The 27,889-nt window shown below is 42.1% G+C and overlaps 1 protein-coding gene across 13 annotated transcripts in view; it reads right to left on the reverse strand.

Moving 5' to 3' along the window:
• Positions 1 to 2,572: 2,572 nt before the first annotated feature.
• Positions 2,573 to 27,889, reverse strand: part of LOC126989659 (fibronectin-like) — a 79,789-nt gene continuing 54,472 nt past the window's right edge. The window contains exons 1-15 of one of the 13 annotated variants that reach the window (XM_050848253.1): positions 22,840 to 23,004; positions 20,899 to 20,944; positions 15,880 to 16,155; positions 15,347 to 15,619; positions 14,945 to 15,208; positions 14,464 to 14,751; positions 13,563 to 13,838; positions 13,217 to 13,354; positions 12,950 to 13,093; positions 12,545 to 12,835; positions 12,242 to 12,373; positions 9,295 to 9,435; positions 8,841 to 9,067; positions 8,211 to 8,446; positions 2,573 to 5,582 (exon numbers count right to left, since the gene is read on the reverse strand). In XM_050848253.1, coding sequence (XP_050704210.1) covers positions 4,664 to 5,582; positions 8,211 to 8,446; positions 8,841 to 9,067; positions 9,295 to 9,435; positions 12,242 to 12,373; positions 12,545 to 12,835; positions 12,950 to 13,093; positions 13,217 to 13,354; positions 13,563 to 13,838; positions 14,464 to 14,751; positions 14,945 to 15,208; positions 15,347 to 15,619; positions 15,880 to 16,155; positions 20,899 to 20,944; positions 22,840 to 22,938 — 3,750 coding nt within the window. In that variant the 5' untranslated portion in view covers positions 22,939 to 23,004 and the 3' untranslated portion in view covers positions 2,573 to 4,663. Of the gene's footprint in view, positions 5,583 to 8,210; positions 8,447 to 8,840; positions 9,068 to 9,294; positions 9,436 to 12,241; positions 12,374 to 12,544; positions 12,836 to 12,949; positions 13,094 to 13,216; positions 13,355 to 13,562; positions 13,839 to 14,463; positions 14,752 to 14,944; positions 15,209 to 15,346; positions 15,620 to 15,879; positions 16,156 to 20,898; positions 20,945 to 22,766; positions 23,005 to 27,889 lie in introns of those variants that run through there. The other 12 variants (XM_050848267.1, XM_050848255.1, XM_050848258.1 and 9 more) reach the window with 12 other exon arrangements.

A 27,889-nucleotide genomic window follows, 5' to 3' on the forward strand; every position in this document is an offset into this window, starting at 1 on the left:
CACTCCTTTTCATAACCTCTTTCTTCAATATTTTCCGCATTTTCATTCCTCCCGCTTCTCCCCTTTTTAAATCCCCTGCCTATCTTCCCTCCTGGTATTCAGTCCTTATATACATGCCCTCTTACCTCTGTTCTCTCTCTCTCTCTCTCTCTCTCTCTCTCTCTCTCTCTCTCTCTCTCTCTCTCTCTCTCTCTCTCTCTCTCTCTCTCTGTTTATTCTCTCCATACCCCATTCCTGGCTCTCTATTCTCTTCTCCTCCCCCTCTTCCTCCTCCTCCTCCTCCTCCTCCTCAACATCTGCGTCTGGTGGTGAAGCTGCAGGTAATGAGCTCCCCTGAGGCTTCTTCCTCCTCTCAACACTCTCCCTCGCCCTCTCAACCTCTCCCTCCACCTCCTCCTCCTCCTCCTCCTCCTCCTCCTCCGCCGCCCTCACTCACCTCGCCCGTCACCACCGCCCTCCTGACGCCCTGCCTGCTTGATGTACCCCTAACGTTATGTGTTTATTATTTTCTTATATTTTTGTTCTGTTTATTATTGGCTTGTTTTGTTGCCTGGTCGGTGTTGTTCGTTTTGTTTTCTGATTTTTTTTTTTTGTTCCAACTGCTGTGTCTGCTTTTTTCGTCTTCGCTAACCTCTGTATTATCGTTTCTGTTTTTCTTCTACTTCTTTTTCTTTCTTTCTTATTCCTATTCTTATTGTTGTTCTTGTTTTTCTTGTTTTTTCTTGTTCTTTCTTTCTTCTTATTCTTGTTCTTCTTCTTCTGAAAACTGTTCTCCTTTTGATTCTTCATTTGCCTTCATCATCTTCTTTTCTCCTCCTCCTTCTTCTTTTTAATCTTCTTCCTAAACCTTTCCATCTTTCGATTCTTCATTTATCTTTTATTTCAACCACATTTTTTTTTCTCGTTTCGTTTTACATAGACACCTTTTTATCGAGCCCTATGCATGGTGCTTCTGTTATTCTTTATTTGTTCTCTCTCTCTCTCTCTCTCTCTCTCTCTCTCTCTCTCTCTCTCTCTCTCTCTCTCTCTCTCTCTCTCTCTCTCTCTCTCTCTCTCTCTCTCTCTCTCTCTCTCTCTCTCTCTCTCTCTCATGTGCGTGTCAGTAAATTTTCAAGATAAGCGATGCTAAATAAGAAGTTTGAACTGCTTTTGTTATGACTGGCTAATGAAAACGCACCTGCAGTTATCCTCGCATTGCACGCTTCAAAATAAATACTTGTTAAGAAACTAACACACAAAAAAATAGAGAAAAAGCGTCCAGTGTCTTAGTTTGTATCTTCAGAGGAAAAGACATATTTCTCTCCGATATAAACCCAAAGTTGTGTATTTCTGTATCGTGTAGGACAAGTGAATAACCAAAGTGAGTATAAACCATCAACGTGACCCATCTTGACGTGTGTGAGTGAGGGAGTAAGTGACTAAAAGGGTATGGGAGTGATTTTTTTTCACAGTAAAGGAAGCTGTTCAAGGGCAAAAAAAAATAATAATACCGCTAATCACTGCTCATATAAAGAAAGTAGAGATGACGAGTGTCCAAAAGGAAGGTCAGTTTTTTTTTTGATGAAGGTCAATTTACACCCTGCACGACATGAGGGAGTGAAGGAGTGAATGAGCGAATGAATGAGAAAATGAAAAATAAAATACTGTGTCAATCCATTTTAGTCTGCCGTAAGTATCATTTGAGTCCAGTTCATTCGCCACACGCAACGATAACAAGAAGCTTTGAGTGTCAGATGCGTGTCTTACCAGCAAAAGGGTTCAGTAACTCAGGAATTAAAGGTATCCGTTCTAGGGTTCACTTTGTTTCATAGACTTATTATTATGGCATAAAAATAGAGTATGCTTGCCTTTGAGTACCTGTTGGCAATACTGTTCTGTACTTCGTGATGACAATACGTTCAGCTCCCGTGAATGACATCTTCCGTTTCCTACGTTTGCTATGCTTTTTTTTATGATGTTCCTTTTTTGTACATTTGCTCGTTCATTTGTTATATTCATCAGTCTAAAATATGTACACCAGTTTCATTTCATATTCTGCGCCTCTAACAAGATTTTCCAGTAAATAATATCTGTTCATGAAGCAGAAATGGCTGACCTGAGAGGGAAAACTACAATCGAAATAAGATTAAAAAAAAATCATGTTAGGGTAAAAGTATTCCACAGATATAAATAAAGTTAACCAAAAAAGGAGCGTCGAGGAGGAGAAGAAATCAACACTTGCACCACACAGACATCCCTCAATGCATCGCCGGGGGGAAATGGGTCTAAAGATTTTCTAAGTCCGACAAGGAAGCAAGGCGGACTCGTTTTCTATTTGAACGCTTTGTACGTCACAGAAAACAGTAAATTCAGGGGAAAGACAACAAATTCATGTTCGTAACGTTAAAATCATAGTGGAGAGAACACAGTCGAAATAAAAAAAATAAAGCTAGAAATCTACTTTGGCACAGCTTATAACACACACACACACACACACACACACACACACACCTTCGCGTGGGCATCAAGGTTAATATGTGAGGTAAATATAACAAGCCTCACAAGTACTTACAGGCAGGCGGATATGAACGTGACGAGTCTTTTTTTTATTTATCTACAATGATTGGGTTTTTAGATATATCAAATGCACACGGCAGTAGTCACCCGTTTCCCTTGGAATCATTGAGACACGATTCCCTGCTAATTATTTACTTGCTTAACCTATATCACTATGTACATGTTGCTTGTCACACAGGAGCTTCCATTTCTGTATGTTATTACGAGTAAATGTTTTGTAGGGGATTATTTTTTTGTCATCATTATTTTATGTTATTGCTCATTGCTTCCATATATTACATGCTTGGATAAAGAGACCCCTTCAACAGGATCCTGCCTTCCAGATATATAATGTAGTGCTAAAATAACTTATAACATTTATAATAATCATAAATCAATATTAGAAACAAATGATAATAACAAAATAATAATAATAATAATAATAATAATAATAATAATAATAATAATAATAATAATAATAATAATAATAATAATAATAATAATAATAATAATAATAATAATAACATAACAATTAAAAAAAAAAAATAATGATAATAACAATTGCTTTCACTGCACTAGAAAAAGCACTACTAGTTGAATACCAGTTGGTCTGAAGGAAACAATCTAACTTAAATGGTCTAAGAAGTGATTAAATCACGCTAAAGGAGAAGACTTCGCAGTCCAGCGAAGGGAATGGGGCAGACCCTTGCACGCGATATTGCCATACAGAGGAAAGACTTTGTACAAGGAGAAAGATGTGATTAATGTAGCACATGAACATCAAGATTATGTGAGAGAAACAAAGTCATAAGGCACTGTGTCCTGAACACTACAGTCCTGAGGCATACGAATCTATACAGTATACTTCGTAATACACACCGAGTACATGATAAAAGAAACATTGAATACACTGTAGAAATGTTAGTTAGTCTACTTACTGACACGCCACGACCTACACCCCATTTACGTCACCCTCCCCGTGCAGCATCGTTTGCCTGTGGCTGTGAAGTCTCCTGAGCTCCCACAGCCCCCACAGCGGTGCAACGAGACTATCGACCAAGGCACAGCACGTGAAGCCCCACAACCGTGTGATTTTGTTCTGCCACACCCAATAAAGATGTTTCGGGCAGCCCTTGTTCCTCATGCATCCCTTGAACCAACACACCTAACTGATCGACCCACAAGGAGGAGGAGGAAGAGGAGGGGAATAAAATAAAAGAACAAGAGGCAGGATGACGGCGTGAAGGGAGTTAGAGGAACAAAGAAACAGCCCATCGCTCATATGTAACACTTTCCTGGACTACAACAAGGTATATAACAAAAGACTTGAGCACTGTTCCTGAAGGGAAAGAAAAGTTTTAGAAATTTATTGTGAAAATCTTGAAGTTTAATAATTACCAAAAGTGACTTACAGATCCTTCTTGCTCGAGGGAGAGATCGTGAAGGGCTCGTTAATGACAGCCTGCTAGTGAAAGTTAAAAAAAATCACAATCTAGAACCCACATCATGATTTGAATTTTTCAACTTTCACCAATTATATGTAGACATGGAATCTGCACTCTACAGATAGCGCAGTTGACTTGTGGGATGGCCAATCATATACCTTATAGGGCAAAATAAAGGGCTTTTTAAGAAATAAATATGAAGAGAGTTGAGTAAAGGTGTTAAGCCAATAGGCAGCCCAGAGAGGGTGTGAAAGGGCTCACACGAAATTTTGAAACTAAAACAAACAAAACCCAATTAAGTGTATAATTGTATAACACCCCAATGATTTAGGGTGTAAGGACTCCCACTCCTACACAACAAATTAAATGATGCTGAGAATTCTAAAGACATGAAGAAACGGTTAATGAAAATATTCACGAGCTTATTTACAAGTGTTGACTGAAGAGACAATGAAATGATAAGTAAATGTGTGCGTGTGTGTGTGTGTGTGTGTGTGTGTGTGTGTGAGAGAGAGAGAGAGAGAGAGAGAGAGAGAGAGAGAGAGAGAGAGAGAGAGAGAGAGAGAGAGAGAGAGAGAGAGAGAGAGACTTTGAGTGGATAGAAAAAAGGAGGGAGAGAAGGAATGCCACATCTTCGTCCATCCTCGTCCTGATGCCTTTTTTACCCGACCTCGGCCGAATGATCACAGTTCTTGTATTCCTTCAAAGCTCATAACAAACTGTTGCGACGGCCGCTTCATGAGCATCCTGTCCCCGGGCCTGGCAGGGTCTGCCTGCTGTGAGTGTCTTCGGTTGTAAAGGTCAACACTGGACCTTTTCGAAGGCCCCTGCTGTGGAAGGCCAGTGGGAAATGACCCACCAACTGCTGGTACCTGTTGGGATGGCCTCCTTGCAAACTCACCCGATATAGGCCTGCCAATGTCTGCCTGCTGAGAGGGACGCCTTCCGTACGCAGCTAGCATGGGCCTACCTAAGTCAGCCTGCTGAGAGGGACGCCTGCCATACTCTCCTAGTTTAGGTTTTCCCAGGTCTGCCTGCTGAGAGGGACGCCTGCCATACTCTCCTAGTCTAGGTTTTCCCAGGTCTGCCTGCTGAGAGGGACGCCTGCCATACTCCCTTAGGTTCGGTCTACCCAAGTCCACTTGCTGAGAAGGCCGCCTGCCATACTCTTTCATATTGGGTCTACCTACGTCTATCTGCCGTGATGGACGCCTACCATATTCCCCTAAGGGGGGCCTGCCGGGGCCACCACTGAGAGATGGCCTGCCGATCATGTCCTGCTGAGAGGGACGCCTGTTGTACTCCTCGTAGTTCCTCATCCTGCTGTTCACCTGCTGGGATGGTCTCCTGTTGTACGCTCCCAGCCTGGGCAGACTAGTGGCCACCTGCTGTGAGAAGCGTCTGCTTGGCGGGGCGCCGAACATCGGTCCCCTGTCATTATCAGAAGGAATTTCGTTATCAGCATCATCGTCAGCATCCAATTCGTCAACTGGAAGTGAAGGTCGCGGGTTCGTGTACAACTCGCTGTTTGTACCGAAGTCGACGCTCCCAATCTTGTTCTGGAATCGTTGGTTGGCTGAGCTGAGGTGCTGCATTTTGTATCTGAAGGGAAAGAAAGAGAGAGGGTTACAGTCTTCTGAGGTGAACTCAATGAAGAATTCTACTGAATAATTGAAGAGAAAGGGGCTTTGCGAGTTACTCCAAGATAACAATTACACAATTTCCTTTTTTTCGTCCTTTCAACTCTTCTCTATCCACCTACATACATTCATTTAATAATAAGAATATATATATATATATATATATATATATATATATATATATATATATATATATATATATATATATATATATATATATATATATATATATATATATATATATATATATATATATATATATATATATATATATATATATATATATATATATATATATATATATATATATATATATATATATATATATATATATATATATATATATATATATATATATATATATATATATATATATATATATATATATATATATATATATATATATATATATATATATATATATATATATATATATATATATATATATATATATATATATATATACTTCCAGAGACTTCTGGCACCTAGCCAAAAGTGTCTCCTCCATTTCACTTCTTCCTCTTTCCCGCCTCTTCTTAACCCAGACGGCAGCACTGACGTCTCATCTGTTTCTAAGGCTGAACTCCTCACTCAAACTTTCTGTAACAACTCCACTCTGGACGATTCTGGGCTCTGACTCCTTCATGCCTGTTAGTGAGGTTCTTAAGATTGATGTTTTCTATGCCCTCTCTGGCCTCAACGCTCAGAAGGCTTATGGACATGATAGAGTGCCTCCTATTATCCTGAAAAACTGTGCTTCCGTGCTGACACCCTGCCTGGTCAGACTCTTTCGTCTCTGACTATCAACATCTGACTTTCCTTCCTGCTGGAAGCACGCCTTCGTACAGCCTGTGCCTAAGAAGGGTAACCGTTCCAATCCCTTAAACTACCACCCTATAGCTTTACTTTCCTGCCTATCTAATGCTTTTGAATCAATCCTTTACCGCAAAATCCAAAAGCACCTTTCCACTTCTAACCTTCTATCTGATCGCCAGTATGGGTTCCGCAAAGGGCGTTCTACTGGCGATCTTCTTGCTCTCTTAACTGATTCTTGGTCATCCTCTCTTAGCCGTTTCGGTGAAACTTTCTAAGTTGCGCTAGACATATCGAAAGCCTTCGATAGAGTCTGGCACAAGTCTTTGCTTTCTAAACTGCCCTCTTTCGGATTCTATCCCTCTCTCTGTTTTTTTATCTCCAGTTTCCTTTCCGGACGTTCTTTCTCTGCTGTGGTAGACGGCCACTGTTCTTCCCATAAACCTATCAATAGTAGTGTTCCCCAGGGCTCTGTTGAATCACCCACTCTCTTCCTGTTGTTCAACAATGATCTTTCCAAAACAAACTGTCCTATCTACTCATACGCTGATGACTCCACTCTGTATTACTCAACCTCTTTCAACAGAAGACCCTCTCAACAGGAATTACATGACTCCAGGCTGGAGGCTGCAGAACGCTTAACCTCAGACCTTGCTATCATTTCCGATTGGGGTAAAAGAAACCTTGTGTCCCTCAATGCCTCAAAAACCCAATTTCTCCACCTATCAACTCGACACAATTTTCCAAACACCTATCCCCTATTCTTCGACAACACTCAGCTGTAACCATCTTCAACACTAAACATCCTCGGTCTATCCTTAACTCAAAATCTTAACTGGAAACCTTACATTTCCTCTCTCACTAAATCGGTTTCCTCGAGGTTGGGCGTTCTGTATCGTCTCCGTCAGGTCCTCTCCCCCACACAGTTGCTATCCATATACAGGGGCCTTGTCCGCCCTGTTATCGAGTATGCATCTCACGTGTGGAGGGGGGCTCCAGTCACACAACTCTCCTGGACAGAGAGGAGTTTAAGGCTCTTCCTCTCATCAGCTCTCCTCCTCTTACTGATAGTCCTCTAATTCTTAAATTCCGTCGCCATGTTGCCTCTCTTCCCATCTTCTATCGATATTTTCACACTGACTGCTCTTCCGAACTTACAAACTGCATGGCTCCCGCCCTCCCCCGGCCATGCTCCACATGTCTTTCTACTAAAGCTCATCCCTTTACTGTCTAGATCCCTTACGCATGAGTTAACCAACATCTTCATTCTTTCATCCCTCACGCTGGTAAACTCTGAAACAATATTCCTTCATCTGTATTTCCTCCTGCCTACGACTTGAATTCTTTCAAGAGGAGGGTATCAGGTCACTTCTCCTCCCGAAACTGACTCCTCTTTCGGCCACATCTTTGGATTCTTCTTAGGAGCAGCGAGTAGCGGGCTTTTTTTATTATTGTTTCCTTCTTTTGTGCCCTTGAGCACAATATATATATATATATATATATATATATATATATATATATATATATATATATATATATATATATATATATATATATATATATATATATATATATATATATATATATATATATATATATATATATATATATATATATATATATATATATATATATATATATATATTACTTAGAATATATCAATTAGCCTCAAATATGCTATTTAAATAGAAGAGAACTCCCTAAATGCAAATAAAAGCGACAAATAATCCCAGGCCTATTCTTCCCAGGATGCATTAGACAACACTAATTTACTCACAACTCATCACTGTCGGCATCAGCAACCTCGGGCATGTACGGAGCAGATCTGGGAGGCTTTGACGAACCTTTCTTCCTGTACAGAATAAAACCACCGACCAAAATAAGGATCAGCAATATTCCACCTCCCACCGACAGCCCAATAATCAGGCCCGTATTGGGGGATGATTGGGGGCGAACGTAGGCCGTGGTCGCGTTTATCTTCTCGGCCTCGCCTTCCCCCGCGCCATTCAATGCCTGAAAGAAAGTGAGACGGAAATAATTAGAGACGGAAGGGAAAAGGCATTGCAGACTCTGTAAAACATCAACCGCACCTCCATTTCCTGCCCGGAACATGGGTATTGATAGGGGCGGCCAAATGAGTGCCTGGTCAAGACGTTGGGTTTTACTTACACGAATTAGAGGAAGGCATGAGACGGACGTTATGCACCACGTTTCTCTATGCAGTGTATGTTTCCTCTACGTGTCTGTTTACAAGGACTACGCAATGCCAATTTGATGCGTCAGATTCTTAAACATCCAGCATAGTATAGCAGAGTACTTTCATACTATATTAGTCTACTGTCTCTGGTTACTGTTTCCCTGATGTCACAACAGCAACATACTCATAATGCAAAGCACCACCTCTTACCATGACATACACGACGTAAGAAGTGGAGGAATACAGTTCAGTGACCTCATACGTCATATCTTCTGGGTCAGTGACGTCGTCTTCGTCGATTAGATCCCCGTCCATTGTTTCCCATCTGAGGCGCCACCCGTTAAGTATCCCACGAACGGACAGCGGTAGGCTCCACGCCACCGTTACGGAAGAGGTGCTGTTCGCTATCTGTTCGACTGACGTTGGCTTGCTGGAGGCTGTGAATAAGGAAAAACGAGGAACCACAACGAAGGTTAATGATCGGCCGAAAATAAATCCTCCACAGTTAGGTTAGTATGTGTAACAGATCCAAGGAAGTTTAGACGCTGAAATTGTTCGTGTCATCGTTATTACTATCTAAAAAATGTTGTTTAGGATAGAAAGATTGTCTCTCGACGATAAGACTAGTGATGGTCAAGGCCTCCATCTCCACTGAGCCACTCACCTTCCTCGGGGGTGTTGGCGCTGCAGTCAGTGTACTCCGGGTTGTTGTCGACGTGGATCTGAAGAAAGACATTCGAGTAGGCGGGCAGTGACGTCACCGTGGCGGAGATGTCATCCTTCCCGACGTTCTCCCAGCCTTCTCCTGCAACACCACCACTTCTTTTGTTTGCGAACAATCGGCAAAAAAATATTTTTTTTTTTACAGTAAAGAAAGCTGCTCAAGGGAAAAAAAAACAAAAAAAAACAATAATGAGGAAAAAAGTCCGGTAATCACTGCACATAATTTATAAGAAGAGTTTAGAGGAGTGGCCAAAAGACAGGTTAATTTCGGGAGGAGAGGATTCTCGATACTCTCCTCTAAAAAGAGTTCAATTCGTCGGGCCGGAAGAAATATAGAAGAAGGAAGATTGTTTTGCTTCAGATTTTACCTGTGTAAGGAATGAAAGAGTGAAGACGCTGGTTAGGTCTTCCATAAGGGATTTGGACAGTATAGGGTTGGGCTTGAGTAAATAGTCGTATACAGCGGGACAGCAGGAGGGGGAGGCATACAGTTGGCAAGTTCAGAAGAGCAGTCAGAGTGAAAATAACGATAGAAGATGGAAAGAGTTGATGACATGAAGAGCTTAAGCCTCTACTCTGTCCGAGAGAGCTGTGTTTGTGGAACCCTTCCCCCCCTCCCCCGACACACACACACACACACACACACACACACACACACACACACACACACACATGAGATGCATACTCAATACGAGGGCGGACAAGGCCCCTGAATATAGATATCATCTGGGAGGGGGAATAGGAGGAATATGCCCTGAATCGTCCAGAGTGGAGTTTTTAGAGTAGGTTTGAGCGAAGAGTTCAGTCATAAAAACAGATGTTACAGTAGTGCTGCCGCCAGGACTAAGGATAGGTGGGAAAGATGAAGAAGTGAAATTGTTAGATATATTCTTGACTAGATGACGAAAGTCTCTGGGAATTAAAAAAAAAAGCAAAGTGTTAACATTTACAACTGATGAGTTTTTGGCAAGTCGAAGAAATGTTCTGCCACAATTCCGAGCAGAAATGCAAAAGTCGTGATTAGCTTAAGTGCGAAGGCTCTGGTACCTTTTGTGAGCTGCCTCTCTATCTTTAAAAGCACGAGAACAGGCGTGATTGAACCAAGGCTTTTTTAGCATGAGGGGTTGAGAAAGTAAGTGGAATGTGTGCCTTCATTCCGGAGACAATTACCTCAGTGATGCGCGGGGCACACACTTTTTTTTCTGAAACCAGTAATCATTCCACGGGAAGTGAGAAAAGTACATCCTCAGGTCGTCCCACCGAGCTGAAGCAAAAAGCCAAAAGCAACGCCTCTTCGGTGGGTCCAGAGGTTGTACAGGGGCGATAGGACAGAATACTGAAATAAGGTTGTGATCGGAGGAGCCCAACAGGGAGAGCCGTTTAATAGAATAAGCTGAATAATTAGAGACTAGGAAGAGGTCTAGAATGTTGGGCGTCTCCAAGGGGGTTGGGGATACGAGTAGTGTGCTGAACCAAATGCTCCAGATCACTGAGGAGAGCAAAATTGTCGGCTTGATCACCAGGCTGGTCAGTAAAAGAGGATGAAAGCCAAAGCAGGTGGTGAACATTGAAATATCCTAGGATGGAAATTTGAGCAAAGAGTCAAGATGTGTTCCATCTTAGAGTCAAAGAATTTTACATAGATGGTAGAGTTAGGTGTGATATAAAGAGCACAGATGTAATTAGTAATAGAGTGATAATGAAGTCTCAGCCAGAAGATGGGAAATTCAGAAGAGTCAAGGTCGTGGGCACGAGAGTAAGTGATGCCGTTGCGTACGTAGACACAGGATAGATATAGTAGAAGGGATCAGAGTGGAGAATACCGTCAGAAGCCCCCGAGACCTGGGTTTCGGTGAGGAAAAGAAGGTGAATTTTAGGGGAGGAGAGATCCTGTTCCATAGAAGGGAAATTAAAACGAAGACCGCGAATGTTGCAGAAGTGAACAAGAAAAGTGTTCGGAGAGCTGTTAGCACACCTCTCAGGGCGAAATTCAAAGGGGCAGTTCGCTCTGGGGGCATTTGTGGTCCCCTTCCAGCCAGACGGGGACTCCAAGGCATCCTGATGTTCAGCCATTTTGAAATGATGTGTGTATCGTGCTTTTAGTGTGGTGTGGAAAGTAAGGGAACTTGTCTTTAGAGAACATGCTGAGCTACTCTCTGGTGTTGATGAGACAACGTAAAGTGAGGACACGGGAAGGGGTGTTGGTGGGATTGCAGCACCCTCATCGCTACCCGTATATACCTCACCGGGAGTAACTTACTCCGTTACGGTATCTACTCCCACCAATGTGTCGACTGAACAGAGTGAAGCTAAAGCTAGAGACACGGTGTGGTGTTGGGTATGTGAGCACCAATAGCTGCAGTCTATCCAGTGGTACCCACTTAACGAACACAACACCATGTCTGAAAATTTGACTCAAATTCCATTTATTTTCTTCAAGGGTGTTCGATACTGTTTTGCCGACTGTACAGAAAAATCTCCATCGCCTACTGTGAGGAGTTCGTGGGCAAAATTTGTCCGATAGGGAATTGAGGATTGCTTGATATTATATCGTGCTTTGGTTTAACTTATATATTTGTGATTACCACTTCTCACTACCTCTTTCCCATGAGTCCTAATTTTGACACAGCCGTAGTTATCATCCCCAAATACACCATAGCCAACACAACAGCCATCATACACTTTAACCATTGTTACACCTGTAGAACACAGCAAGAATACAGCTATTTTCCTTCGCATTCACCAGAAACGTCCATACACTATAAACAAGACCTACAAGACTCAATAATAGGAACAACAATAGAACAATAGCAACGACGACCGCAGGAATGCCATACCTTACACAAAGAGATGCGGCAGGGGGAGGGGCATGCACGAAGAAAGCTCACCTGCGTCATCAGACCAGAGCGAATCGTAGGTCCACGTGAGGTTGTAGAATTCGACCGGGCATTTCGCGTCCTCGAGGGTCCAGCTGAGTGATACCTGGCCAGGCTTCGAGGACTCGCAGTTCAACGTTTTGACTTAAGAAAAGGAAGAAGATTAGGTATCATTAATGGCAATAAACGATAAGCAATATATTGTCAAGCCTTTCGTATGCTTAGTTTTCTGGTAACATATCAGTTATTGCAAGAATTCCTTAAGTCACTTTCAACGTGAAGTAATTATTATAGAGGTCTTCCTTGATCACTTACCCGAGTTAACGAGAAATGCTGTTACTGGCGGGGATGCATCTCCTAAATCAGCCACGTCCACTACTTTTGCCATCACCGTCACGTCCACCGTTACGCCACAGGAGGCTTCCTGAATCTCTGAGGAGAAAGTGCTGTTGTCTTCTGTCGTGCGGGATCCAATGCCACCAGCCGAGTCCTCCCATTTGACTTGATAAAAGTCAATGATGCCGTTTTTCTTCTCAGGTTCAGACCAGGTCACAGTAATTACTAAATCCTCTGTTGTAACATTCACTTCAGTAGGAGGTCCGGGAGCTGCGTGACAACACGGTCAAGTTTATTGACAATTGGTGGTTAAACTTCATTTTTATCCATTCAATCATTCAGTTCCTTGCAGTAAATAACGTATTTGATAACTTTAAAACTCACCTGCCATGGGAGTAACAGCGGAGCACTTTACAGCTTCGTCACCACTGCCCACGGTGAGCTCAACGGAGTACTTGGTGTAGGGAAGAGCGGATATGTTGTAACAGGCTTCATCTACGGTCCAATCCATCGTCGTGCTGTTTGAATCTGCAGCGACGGAGGAGCTTGTCATTAGGTTAGTGAGACAAATGGACTGTTGCCAGATGCAGTCAGACAACATAAGTAATGTCATGTCTGTTTGAAGCGGAAAGGTAATTCTACAGCGCGTACCCACAAGGTCATCTGACCAGAGCACATCACCCTCCCACTTCAGGTTGTATCGCGACACTGGACAGGAATCGGAATAAGGTAACCAGCACACCTCCACCCCAAGGTCCTGGGCGTCGCAGTCCACCTCTTCTGGCAAAACTGGAATGAAGTGGTCAGGTAGCGAATCCCATGAAAACTACAGGTAAGACAATGTAAAACTAATAATGTCACTGTAATAATATAGTGCAATCCGGTGTGTCCTTGTAGTGATGCACGGAATATAAAGTGTTAACAAAATATGAAAATACATTTTAGGGAAGAGCTTTTTAACCCAAAACAGACACAACTGAGCCCCTGCGTCACTTACCATCGTCCACGACGGTAACGTACTCCAGCTTGGAGTTTGGCCCCCAACCCGCGCCGTTGAGGGCCTTCACAGCGAGGCCGACACTCACGCACGGCTCCAGGCCCTCCACCCGGGCACTGTGCTCGCCCCCGGCCACCTGCGTCACTGGATCTGTTCCTCCATCAACAGTTATCCCGTAATTCTTTATGACTCCGTTTTCCTCGGCGGGAGTCTCCCAGGTGACCACCGCCGCGCCCTGCTCCGATACCACGCTCAGGATCACCGGCGGGCCCGGCACTGTCAGGGAGACGCAAACAACGCACACTTCACGTCTTTGGCTGCAGACACACTTGTACAAATAATTAGCAGTAACGCTTCTCTGTAAATCTTATAAATACTTGCATCTACTTATTACTACGTGCGGCTTCTTATGAATAACTATTGTAACTTGTAAATACTGTTGCTACGTGCAAGTATTTGTAGTTATTTCTTTTTGTACATGTGGCTGAACATACAATATTGCTCCACGTATTGAACACTTTTGGCAACGTGTGAATACCATAAAGACTTGTAGCTGCTTGTGAATACATAAGACTACTTATAAATGTTTGTTGATGCTTGTAAATACTTGTGGCTAAATCCTAAAACTTCTGCCAACTTTTAATTGATTCTGCTTCATAGTATTTGTGACTATTAAGAAAAAAATAATTGTAATTACTTGTGGCAACTTGATAATAATTACGGTTACTTGTAAATACCGCGCCACTTTGTCTGCACTACACCTAATTGTAAACACTTGTGAATTTGCAATAAATGACGTTATGTCCTCGTGACTGCTTGCGTCACCCTCTAGTGCTGAGGCGAGCAACACGGCAGCGTGCGGGGAGGGCTGTGGGTGGGGACGAACACGGGGTTTACTTACGTGCCTCATGGGACGTGCCGCTGCAGGAGGCGGGGCTTCCAAAGACGCCGTCAATGGAGGCGGAGATCTCAAAACTGTATTTGCTGTAGGGGGCTGGATACGTGATGGAGTATTGTGTTGCTGATGTATTCACGCTCCTGCTGTCTTCCTCTCCGTCTCCCCACAGCTTTGTGCTCGTCCAGAGCACGTTGTATTTTCCCAAGGCACAATCACTGTCAGGTGCCACCCAACTCACGGTGAGATAATCATCCTGCACCTCAACGGAGCAACTCTTGGGCGGCGGGATATCTGTGAAGGCCAATGCAAACACTTAGTGTGTGTGTGTGTGTGTGTGTGTGTGTGTGTGTGTGTGTGTGTGTGTGTGTGTGTGTGTGTTTATCTCTCTCTCTCTCTCTCTCTCTCTCTCTCTCTCTCTCTCTCTCTCTCTCTCTCTCTCTCTCTCTCTCTCTCTCTTTTTCTCTGCATAACGCTCGCCACTCACCGCCGGCCAGGGTTTCGCCTACGGTTGTTGCCGTGTACTCGATGCCGTTGTCGTACACGGAGGTGACGGAGATTTCGCAATCCTCGCAAGGGTCAAGCTTTGTGATTAAGTACGACAGTCCAAACACGTTTGTCTCCAAGTACATGCACGGCAGACCCTGCACCTTGTAGTAGTCGGGCAGCTTATAGGGTGGTGGTGACCAGCTCACGTTGATAGCGGACGTGCTGACGCCTACTGCCACGAGATCCTCCGGTGGGCCGCCGTCTGGAGGCATAAGTGTCGTTACAGAAGCACTGGAGGGGCGAGACACAGCTGACCATAGGCTGAGGCTGTAAGCAAAAGCAAACGTCGACATTATAAATGCATCAAGTTTGTGATGGCATTATTTTGTGTCAGACTCACCGTCCTCGGCCGTCGTCTCGTTGATGGAGGCGGCATCTCCTTCTCCTGCAGAGTTAAAGGCAGAAACTTTGAAGATGTAAGTCGTACTTGGATACAGGTTTGGCACAGTGTAGGAAGTGTTGGTCACCTGAGTCTTTTCTAGATCGGCCTCATCCAAGCCCCACTTCACTCGGTAAGACTCAACGTCACACAGCGTGTCAGGTTTGCCCCACGTCAGCGTCATGGAGGTGCTAGACTCGCTCTCTCCCTGCAGGTTTTGTGGTTGCGGAGAACCTGAGGAAAGGGAGGGTTCGTTTTTCTTTTTTTGTCAAAGAATTATCATAAAATAATATTGAACTAATATTTTATGGTACTGAAGTGTTTACACTCAAAGAAGATGTGGAGTCAGCGCCTAATGCTAAGAGTTAGAGGGCTGTGAGTGTGGTGGAAACTGACAGTCCATTCAAGGCTGAATGACGCTCAGGTGGCAAGTCATAGGCGGTTCCAGCAGGGACAGGTAAGGAATATTTACACATAAAGCGCCCAAAGCTTACGCCCGACGTCAGTGCGTCCGTCGCCGAGTTCTGGGTCACTCATGTCTCCCACGGCTGACACGCTGCGGACACCGAACGTGTAGTTCCTGCAGGCCTCAAGATCTTCCCATACGTAGAAGGTACTACTAGTGCTGTCTTCCATGTCTGCACCCTCCACATACACGAGGTAGTGATCGAGATCAGCAGTGTCGGAAGGCTTCTCCCACGTCAACAGGACGACGCTGTCTGACTGAACATCAACCAACAGGTCCTGAGGCGGCTCTGGTGCCATGTCAGCTGTAAGGAGTAGGAAGACGGTGACAGCATGAAAATATACACAAAAACCCAAGAAGAATGAATGACAGTACAAATTATGAGTAACTGACAAGGGATATCATCAAATTAGGTAAAGCACTTTTTTTCTGCTTATTAATATCACTGAATGCAGTACAATGAGTAGAGCATGTAGAACATGAATAACATATGCTACAAGTGTTTAATCCTAAGACATCTACGACACAAATAATTGAGGATAAAGTGAAGAATAAAATATATATTATTGTAGTATAATGGGTCTAGCTCAGTGAAAAAAAAAATAAGGGTTTCGAAAAAAAAACCAGTAATTGTATTAAGACAAATTTATAATATAACAAGAGCGCAACACATTCTGTTGGCTGATTTTTTGTGTGTGTTTTTGAAACGAGAAAATTCCAAGCACAAACAACTCTTGAGGAAATGCACGACATCCTACTTGCGGCAACGGTAGTAAAAGTTGTGCTAAGGAATCTCTAGGTGGTCTAGATGATACACATGCTTTGGATGACAATCTTGCAAAGGACGAGATGCATTAGAGTGAGTTTTGTTTAACTTGAAAGAGGAGTGACAGCACGACGATGTTCACCATCAAATATCCAATTTCCATTGCATATAAAAAATAAAAATAAAACTGTCATGAACAGCCTATCTGTTAGTTTCAAGCGACATCCAGGTGATCAGACTTGCGAGCAGTACCCACCGGCATGACGCAGGAAACTTCCAAGCAAATATCAGAAAAAGGAAAATATCGAATGTCCCTCTAATCTCTTTAAACTTCTGAGCGGTAGAGGAAGCCAATGAACGGACTGGAGGTTGAAACGTTCACAATGAATCGAAAACATCAGAATTTGCCATCCCTTCGATATGCTTAGTGGTAACCAGTCCAAGAAGAACGTGCATTAAACAGGTATTAATGAGCAACACCGACTGACCATCATACTTTTAATATTCATTCATTTTGACTTTACATCTCAAAATTGGATCCATCCAGATATTGTAAATAGATCTCTCGTCAGTAATTCAGAGACGGACTGACTTAAACTGTAAGTTATGAAGGACAGGAGAACCTCAACAACAAAACACATTTTCATCCGTCAACTTGAGCGGGTCCTTGTATATAATGGACGGCCGTGGACCGAACACGCTTCCCTGAGTTCCACCACAACGAACACCAAGCAATTTACTTAAACTATCATCCAATCAGATTTAAGTGAAAGCCATTCAAAAGAGGCTCATGAGAGGAAGAATAAGGCCGCCCGCAGTCGGCTCTTTGTGGCGGTTCTGGTGAGGCAGCAATAGTAGTAGTAGTAGTAGTAGTAGTAGTAGTAGTAGTAGTAGTAGTAGTGGTAGTAGTAGTAGTAGTAGTAGTAGTAGTAGTAATAGGGGGGGCGGGGTGGAGAGCGTGAGCTGGGATTTTTTAGTCACCGCCGAGTGGCCTAAGACTACCCACATGCAGTCCAGCAGACCACCTATCAACCCGGACTCTAGATTCTAGGATTAAAGATGAGTTCAGGGAAGATGATAAGGTGTTATGTTTAGGTTTAGTGCTAAGTAGTATCAGTTATTATTATTATTATTATTATTATCATTATTATTATTATTATTATTATTATTATTATTATTATTAGCTTCAGTATTATTTGTAGCATTATTATTATTATTATTATTATTATTATTATTATTATTATTATTATTATTATTATTATTGTTATTATTATTATTATTATTATTATTATTATTATTATTTACACTACAAGTAGTAGTAGTAGTAGTAGTAGTAGTAGGTGGGGGTCGTGGTAGTGGTGGTGGTGATAGTGGTTATAGGTAATTGCTTCCATTTCTGAATGTTGTTGGTCACATCAAATGCTTCTCGCGTGTTAATGTTATTCCTGCTGCTGCTACGAATCTTATCACAGCTGATGTCTTTCGTGTTGGTGCTGCTGTTGTAATGCTTCCAGATAAAACTCTTGCTATTATAATGATTAGTAGTGCAGGTGATGTTTTTCTATCGGTTGCTATCGTTACTAGTGCTGCTCGTCGTCTACGAAGTGCTAATAAATAATCGATTTGTTTGCAGGTGAGAGGCGTAGCAAGGGACACAGCTTTATATTCCCATCATCTTCCTTCAGGTGACAGTGAGGGTAGGCAGGCAGACAGCGGCCATGTGCTAGGCCTGTGTTGTGTCAGGGTGCATCAGGCTTATCAGGGCGAGTGGCTGTTCTGGGGGCTGGCTCGTGTGGCTCACTCTTAATGCCTCTTTATGGCTCATTGCTGAAAGTTATGCGGTTTGGTGGCTCACTCTGGCGATGAGTTGATGCTTGTGGGTGGGTGGCTCATGGCTCACTTGGTTTGCGCAGTGTGTGTTAGAGAGCTGTACCGTTGTTGAGGATGTTGCTGGATTTACTTAGTAGGTAGTTCGTGTTGGTGATGGTGGTTTTACAGTTTCCATTGTTGTTGTTGTTGTTGTTGTTGTTGTTGTTGTTGTTGTTGTCGTTTGTGGTGGTAGTTTGTGGTATACGTGGTGCTAATGGTGGAGGCGAGTGGTGGTAATGGTGGTGGTAGGTGGATGTTGCTAGCAGTGCGTGGTGGGTGTAGAAGCGGCGGCTTTTGTGGTGGTGGTGGTGGTGGTGGTGATGGTGGTGGTGATGGTAGTAGTGGTGGTGGTGGTGGTGGTGATGGTGGTGGTGGTGGTGGTGGTGCATGTATCAACTCAAGATATGCGATAAGATTTTCACATAATACAAATAATACAAATGTCATATGATAAAAAAAAATACAGGTGTCCATAAAGCAAAGGTCTAGTCATGAGTTATCCATAAGTGTTGTCATGGGTTGAGGGAAGTTAAATAAACAGTCACTTTTCGACTCACGTAAATGGATAAAGGAAATATGAAAAAAAAACACTAATTTCACAACACCTGAGTCAACAATAAAAATAAAAAAAACCGCTCAATGATTGCTTCACTCTACGATGAAAACGCACGTAGACAAAATACAAGACAAAGAGAATTAGATAAAACAGACAAACGGATTTTTGCTGAATGAAACTGAGAAAAAAAATCCTTTCTAGCGCTTAAGTCTCTCTTCACTTAACTGAAGAGAAAGAGAACGGATTCCATCTCTGACAAGGTAGCTGTTATCGAAGCCTCTTTAGATTAGCTTAATTTCGACCTTAAAGAGACGCTCAAGATTACCTCCAACCCCCCCCCCCCCCACACACACACACACAGACACTCACACACACACACACACACACACACACACACACACAGACACTCATACACACACACACACACACACACACACACACACACACACACAGACAAAAACAACACATAGACAAACTATAGCCGTACAGTAAAATACATAACTATCAGAAACACGAATACAAGACAACTCTGACCACTCCCTCACTCACACACCACACCGGACGCCAAGGAAAGAACAGTCCGCTCAAACACACATGGCCTTCTTACATCCTTTTAACGACAAACACTATCGCACATCCGTCACCCAGGTACTGCCGCCTGTTCCTCCCAGCCTTCTATCTTGCCCTGGGAAGAGGATGGCTGATAATGAAGATAACGGTGATAAAAACCTAGCATATAATTGCCAATGACTTCATCTGCCAAGGTATGCTGTCGGTAGAAGTCACTATGGAGGGTGAGGCAAGGATCAGCTGGGGAACATCAGCGGTGGCGGTGGAGGGAGAGAGAAGGGTGGTATGGTTGTGATGGGTAGAGAGAGAGAGAGAGAGAGAGAGAGAGAGAGAGAGAGAGAGAGAGAGAGAGAGAGAGAGAGAGAGAGAGAGAGAGAGAGAGAGAGAGAGAGAGAGAGAGAGAGAGAGAGAGAGAGAGAGAGAAAAAAAAATGGGTTAATTATGCAAGTCTGTGGCATGTAAGTGGATGTTTGCCATGATGGTCAACTAAGCCCGACGAGTCAACAAGCATTCACAACGTCATTTACCCCGTGACCTGAATATATAAGCCAGCGCCATCACGATTAACAAACAACGTACTCATCATTAGAGCTCAGTGACATAACAACGTAACACAGCTTCACGAGAATGAGATCAGACTAATGTAAAGCGCTCGAGTCAACACACACGCACACGCACACGCACGCACACACACACACACACACACACACAGATGGAGAAATACCGATAGTTTGCAGTCAGAGTGATCATTATGACAGGCATGAGATAAAACACTATTGATTTTCCTTCGCAGTTGTTGCACACACATAAGCAAATAAACAGCAGACATGAAAACACACTATAAATAAAAGAAAAACATTCATGCAAACATTGAGAAATCTTAAACAATTACTACATCCCCGGAAGAAAATCTTGTTCCATTTTCCTTGAAAACATACATGTCTATTATTTTTTGTAAAACAACATTTTCTAGGATATGTTTCTTTTCGCTTTCAATGGATTCCATTTTTTCAACTCAAAGTTCATGATTAACATCTGTTTTACTTCAATAAACAAAAAAACACTGATTATTTCAAATAGATAAGTAAGAAAGTACACTTTGCTTTAAGCTAATATACAAAAACACAAGAGGGAATGTATATCGGAGGAATTTTGAGGGACGTTTATAACGTACAGAAAAAAAGGATGGAGAACAGGTGCAACTACCTTTCCCTTTTATTAGACAGAGAGAGAAGCGAAGGAAAATGGCACAGAAATAAGCTCATATCAAAAGAAAAATGACTCACCTACGCTCACATCCTCCGTTGCTGCCTTACGCGCTTGTTCTTCTTTCTGGAATAAATGAAGACAAATATAAGTGTATAAGACAACGAATAAAAAGTAAGAAAATGGTGCACCTGTACAAAAGATTAATGAATGCTTATTGATATAATCATCCTATTTGTGACAGGGAGAGACTGATCAACAGGCAGACAGTGCACACAACAATTCGCCCATGATGATGATGTCATCACAGTTATGTTTTTCTTTCCTTCTCGGGTTTATCAGATAGAGTTCCCGGAATTCGGTAAATTGCGCCCGCCTCAACAAACATTCTGGAAACTATCATGACGCAAAACACGTCCAATGAACAATAAAATAAAATAAAATTATGATCTTTTGCATGTAAAATATAAAAATAATAAAGGAAATACTTATTTAATTAAATAAATAGTATGTTTGTATGGAGCCAATGACACTACAGTTGGTTACAGGCCCTTACTGACATCCCCGCCTACCCTGCAGAAAGCGGACTCACACGATGATGGCGGAGAAGATATGAAACGAATGTAAACGAGATCGACCAAGAAGAAAAGAAGCATATCTATATTCTCACATAAGTACTCGTAATAAAGCAGCCCGACCCCCCAAAAATAAGCGGATGCATACTCAGACACAAGTAGTAATCCTTGGTGCTCGTGGTAAATAGTCAATTAACCTCATCAATTTATCTTCATTTACAGACTGCCTTCTACCCTTTATAGTCCTCATTAAAGCTGCTGCTCTTGTTTTCCTTTGTCCCTATTTACAGTCTACCCGCTCTTCTGAACTAGCTTCATGGCTTTCTTCTCAAGCTCGATTTCATGTTTTCCAACCTGCTACTGCAAGAGGTATCCAGCATCTTCATTCTTTCACCTTCTTCATTACTAATCGCTTGAACAGCCTTCCCGAGTTTAGATTGTCTTCTTCCCTTAACAAACTTTTTCAGTAGGATGGTATCGGGATACTTTGCCTACCAAAACTGATCACTTTTCGGATTTCCTTCTCTTTTTCTTTGTGAACATTGTGTACACACTTACTCTTTTATCTTCTTGTTCGGTCTCTTTTGCATCCGTTTCTTATCATAAGTACCTCCATCGCCTTCATATGACTCTCCTTTCTCTAAGGGAAGGCTGGGATGTCGGGAAGGTCATGTAACCAATCGTGGTGTTCTAGGCTGCATACAAACATGCTATTTAACTATGCAACTAAGTATGTATTCATCTACGCAAATTGCAACAAATTGTCAAAAAGTTTAATAGCCCTGTCCGCTCATCAAGACGATTTTGTAACTTATCGGAGTATCTCTAACTCATCCTCGTGCAAACAATGCCACTATCATTGCCAGCCAAGTATTATCACCACTCACAAACCAAATGGCTTCTCAGAACTCGGGCGCTAGTCATGCAGCTTTTCTAATTAAACAAAAGGACTCACCACAGACTACGAAAAGTCATTCAAAGACGGAATTGACAAAGGATAACAACGAAGACTTGGGAACGATATTCAACGCAAAATTAAGTGATGCTTCTGAAACAAAAAAATATGAAGTAACACCAGACCCGATGATCACTCAGAGATCACACGCGGCGTCATGACCATTGGAGGGAAGCAAAACCTCATCTTTACATTCACAAAACCCGGCACCTCAGGTCACCTTCAAGTGATGCACGCACACCAAGCACACACGCCCCTTCACAGCGACGGACAAATAGGGAGCACATCAAAGCACATCCTATATGTAGGACACACAACGGCACCTTTACAATGATTTTCTTTTTCTGTCCCCTTTATACCAGCCCTTTTCTTTCCACGTATACTTTTCATAAAAAAATGACGAAATAACGTCACTCACAACCAATCACAATCACCACGCTTAGTTCACGAAGGTTCCGTTTCACGTCCACTTCTTCCACCTCAACACCCACCTGCCGCTCCTCCGCATCCAGGGTGGCGGAGCAGTACAGAGGCAGCCCCGCAATCAGGAGGACAAGGAGGAAAAGGACGCCCCTGGAGAAGGAAGGCATGCTGGTCCGCTAGTTCCAAGTCCTCGTCTGGCTCTTTGCGGCGCAGCCCTTCATCGCCTATCATATCAGCGGTGCAGCGGCAGAGATAAAGCAACAGCAGCGAATGCCACATTACATTGAGGAAAATTGTTCGTTGGTGAACTGACACAGCTTGGACTTTATTTTCAATTCGGTTTGTATTTAGCATTTTCTATTTCCCGTCATTTGGTTTTATTTTTTCATCGCCTTTCGGGTTTTGGTTTCGAGTTCAACGTTATTGTCCACTCCCTTGTTTTTAAAGTCCTGTCAAGGGTGTGCTGCTACTTCATTTGTAATTTTCTGTGTAAAATATATATTACTCCTTGCAGGATCCAGTTCAAACACTGTACTTATGGTTATTTTTACTTACTGTAGGTTTTCCTTTCTTTACTAGTTTTAGTTCTATTTTTTAGGTGATCCTTTTATTAGACCCTTTCGAAAACGAGTCTGATGACTTCATTTGTAAATTCAAATTTCAAGGGTGTTTTTCTTATTCCTTCTGTGTTTGAGTTTTCTTAGCGGTGGCTCTTTTGCCTCGTACTGTTTTGAATAGTTTGTTTTGTGTGTGTGTGCGCGTGCGCGAGCATGCGAGCGTGCGTGTACGTGTGTGCGGAGGAGCACAGTAACAATACCAATCATATCAAAGCATGTGGGCATAAGTACCGCAATTTTCAGAACACACTGATGAGTTATTGATGACAATTATAGTACTGCTACTGCTACTACCACTACTACTACTACTACTACTACTACTAGGCTTACTACTACTACTACTGCTACTACTACTACTACTACTACTACTACTACTACTACTATTACTACTACAACTACTATTACTAGGCCTACAACTACTTACTACTACTACCGCTACTACTACTTCCATTTCTATTACTACTAGTTCTACAACATCCTGCATGCCAGATTAATGCTGTAAATATATTATAAACTAGAATAAACAAAATCCTGCGCAGGATGGGTTGCCACAGTCATCTTTCGAAATACTAAAACCCTAACACATTATCTCTGAGTGTTTGATTAGCAAAGATGATGGCGGAGAGGAGGAGGAGGAGGAGGGGGAGGAGTGGGAGGAGGAGGAGGAAGAGGAGGAGGAGGAGGAGGAGGAGGAAAAGGAGGAGGAGGAAGAGGAGGAAGAAGAAGAGGAGGAGGAGGAGGAGGAGGAGGAGGAGGAGGAGGAAGAGCAGGAGGAGGAGGAGGAGGAGGAGGAGGAGGAGGAGGAGGAGGAAGAAGGACTTAAGAGAGAAATGTGAGGGGCATTGTGGAGGAAGCAGTGTGACTAACAGGAATGTGGGAGAGTGACACACATTTTGGGTTATCAAGAGAGGAAAAAAAGCAGGGAGTGTTCAGAGGAGATAAGAGACTTCAACAATGAAAAGCATGATGAACGTTCGATAGATGGAGAGGTTTAGAAAGTGTGACAGAAAACGGGGGGATGAACGTTGAAGGGAAACGTTAGGCAAGGCAGAAGAATTGAACAAGTGCCAACGAAAAAGTAAAAAAAAAATAGGAGATGCAATGAAATGAGATAGTTACGATACACTGAGAGGAAATCAAAATATCGCTGGGCGGCATCAGAGGAAGGTGGAACAAAAATAAATAGTTGGGATTGGCAGGAACGTTCGGAAATAGAATACAAGAATATCATTTGAATTACTGATAGCACGAAAATTATGACGTAGAGAGAATAAAGACACATTAAGACAAGACATTAAAGAAAATTGAAAGGGCACAATGGTAAAAGTTTGTATCCCGAAAGGTGAGATGAGCTAGGAAAAGGTATCGTTGCGACTGAAGGAGGAGTGAGGAGGAGGAACGAGATTTTTCAGGGGACGTAGAGGGCGGGGGACGTAAACGTACTGGTGTAGATGGGTGGTGAGGTGGGGGAGGGAGATAGATATTCGCCCCTAAAGATTATAAACCAACGATATTTTTTATAATAATGACTATAATAAAATAATAATTATAATATACATTTATGACAATAATAAAAATAATAATAATGATAATAATAATAATAATAATAATAATAATAATAATAATAATAATAATAATAATAATAATAATAATAATAATAATAATAATAATAATAATAATATAGTAAATGTTGTATCTGTTTACTAACAATATCCACGTCACACCCAACATAAAGACAACTTTGAAACTCCCAAGTATTACTCTTTCATCCTCATACTGTAGTGTGGTATATTAGAAGATACATATCCAAACTGCTACGTCTTCCAGTTACTGTTAAGGACACACACACACACACACACACAAAAAAAAAAAAAAAACAGTGAGGGCCTCGTCTTATCATGACGCACACATTGTAGACCACAGAGGGCCAGGTCTCCTATTTATAGCGCACAATTTTTTATTCATTAATTTATCTACTAATGTATTTTTTTGTTTGATTGTTCGTTCATTTATTTATTCATGAAACTAAATCGTGTACACTTAATTCCATTTGATATCCTAATAAGACGTTCCCTAAATAATACATGTTAATGTGGCAGAAATGGCTGACCTAAGAAAGAAAACTACAATAAAAAAAACTCATATAAGGGTAAGAGTGTTCCGAAGATTTACGGTTAATCAAAAAGCAGCGTCGGCGATATTCAACAGCAACGATGAGGCAAACATATCAAAACTTACACAAACATAGACACCCTTCAATACACCGCCGGAGGGTACTGAGTGTCTAAACATTTTCTGAGGGTGAGTTCATACGGGTGGTCAAACGTCTGTTGTGAACACTTCCTAGCATGTTTAGATGCATGTTTGCAACAGTATTTAGACAGCTGTTTGGAAGCGTGGTTCTGCAATATTGCGAACACAATCACAGCAGCGATGACGCCCATACGTTGTCTCGTCCACATCGGTGTTGTAAAAATAAGGAAACGAAGTGGTCTCGTTTTCTTTTCAATTGCTTTGTACGTCACATAAAACATTAATTTCAGAGGAGAGACAACAAACTTATATTCATATTCGTAACATTAGAATCATAGTAGTGAGAACACACACGAAATAAAAAAAATATCATGAGTTAAATACCTTCTATGTTACAGCATAAACCCCCCACCCACACACACACACATTCGTGTCAACATCAAGGTTAATATGTAAGGCAAACATAACAAGCCTCAGAGGTACACACAGACAGGCACATATGAACGTTACGAGTCATTTTTATTTATCTACAATTATTGGGTTTTAAGACATTTTATGAAATGAACTCGTTAGTAGTCACCTCTTTTCCTTCTGTATAATTGAAATACGCTTCACTGTTGTTAGGCACGGAACACTCCACATCCCTCAAGAATCACATGACAATACTATTTTGTGAAGCTTGTATTTCTCTCTCTGCCAGCAATAGCAAGTAAGAGGCTGGCAGCCGCGGCAACCACACGTTTGTCACTCGTCTCGTCCGCGGCTTGTATATACCGTTCTTGTTGTACTACGCAGATAAATATATTATGGACTACAAATAACAAGGACCTTTTCATGAACCATAAACACAACAAAAACAATACTGCTGATTATTTAGTTGCCTATGTAATATCCGAGGGTATTAAAGGAGTTAGGTGATATAATCAGTGACCCACTAACCGACATCTTTAAGATGTCGGTAAATACTGGCTAAGTGCCGAGCCTATGGAAAGTAGCTAATGTGACGCCGATTTTTAAAAAGGGGGACAGGTCAGTTGCTTCAAACTATCGCCCAATTAGCTTAACATCGGTTATAGGGAAGATGCTGGAGCCCATAATAGCCAGGAACATTCGGGAGCATTTAGAGAAACATAGCTTATTCACGACTCGCAGCATGGGTTCACAAAAGGTAGGTCATGCCTCACCAATCTCTTGTCCTTCTACAATAAAGTATTTGAGGCGGTTGACAGAGATGAAAATTATGATGTAATCTATCTTGATTTTAGTAAAGCGTTTGACAAAGTTCCTCACCAACGACTGTTGCTTAAATTACAGGCTCACGGAGTAGAGGGTAAAGTTTTGAACTGGGTCAAGGCGTGGCTTAGCAATAGGAAGCAAAGAGTGCAAATCAATGGTAAAAGATCTGACTGGGGATGTGTTACGAGTGGGGTCCCACAAGGTTCGGTATTAGGTCCACTTTTGTTTATTATTTATATCAATGACTTAGACACAGGAATTAGTAGTGATGTTAGTAAATTTGCAGATGATACCAAGATCGGTAGAGTAATTGAGTCGGATCAGGACGCTAGTATTCTCCAAGGTGAACTCAACAGATTATATGACTGGGCGGATAAATGGCAGATGGAGTTCAATGTAGGGAAGTGCAGTATTCTGAGTGTAGGTAGGAACAACCCCTCACATAACTATTGCTTAAATGACACTCTCATAAGTAGGTCTGGGTGCGAGAGGATTTAGGGGTCTTAGTGAGCTCTGATCTCCGTCCAAGGGCACAATGCATTCAAGCTAGAAATCGAGCTAATAGGGTACTGGGATTTATTTCAAGGAGCGTAAGCAACAGAAGCCCAAGTCTTCCTCAAACTATATTTAGCATTAGTTAGACCTCATCTTGACTATGCGGTTCAGTTCTGGTCACCCTACTATAGAATGGATATCAAAATGTTAGAATCGGTGCAGAGGAGGATGACTAAGATGATTCAGGGGTTGAGAAACTTGCCATACGAGGAAAGACTCAAACAGTTAAACTTGCATTCTCTAGAAAGGCGAAGGGTGCGTGGAGACATGATCGAGGTTTATAAATGGATGAAGGGCTTTAATAAGGGAGACATTCATAAGGTTTTGTTGGTAAGAGAACCGGGTAGGACACGAAGTAATGGGTTTAAACTGGATAAATTCAGATTCAACAGGGACATAGGCAAAAATTGGTTTACTAACAGGGTGGTGGATGAGTGGAATAGGCTTAGCAGTCATG

The sequence above is a fragment of the Eriocheir sinensis genome, unplaced genomic scaffold (assembly GCF_024679095.1).
Source record: "Eriocheir sinensis breed Jianghai 21 unplaced genomic scaffold, ASM2467909v1 Scaffold1261, whole genome shotgun sequence".
NCBI lineage: Eukaryota > Metazoa > Arthropoda > Malacostraca > Decapoda > Varunidae > Eriocheir > Eriocheir sinensis.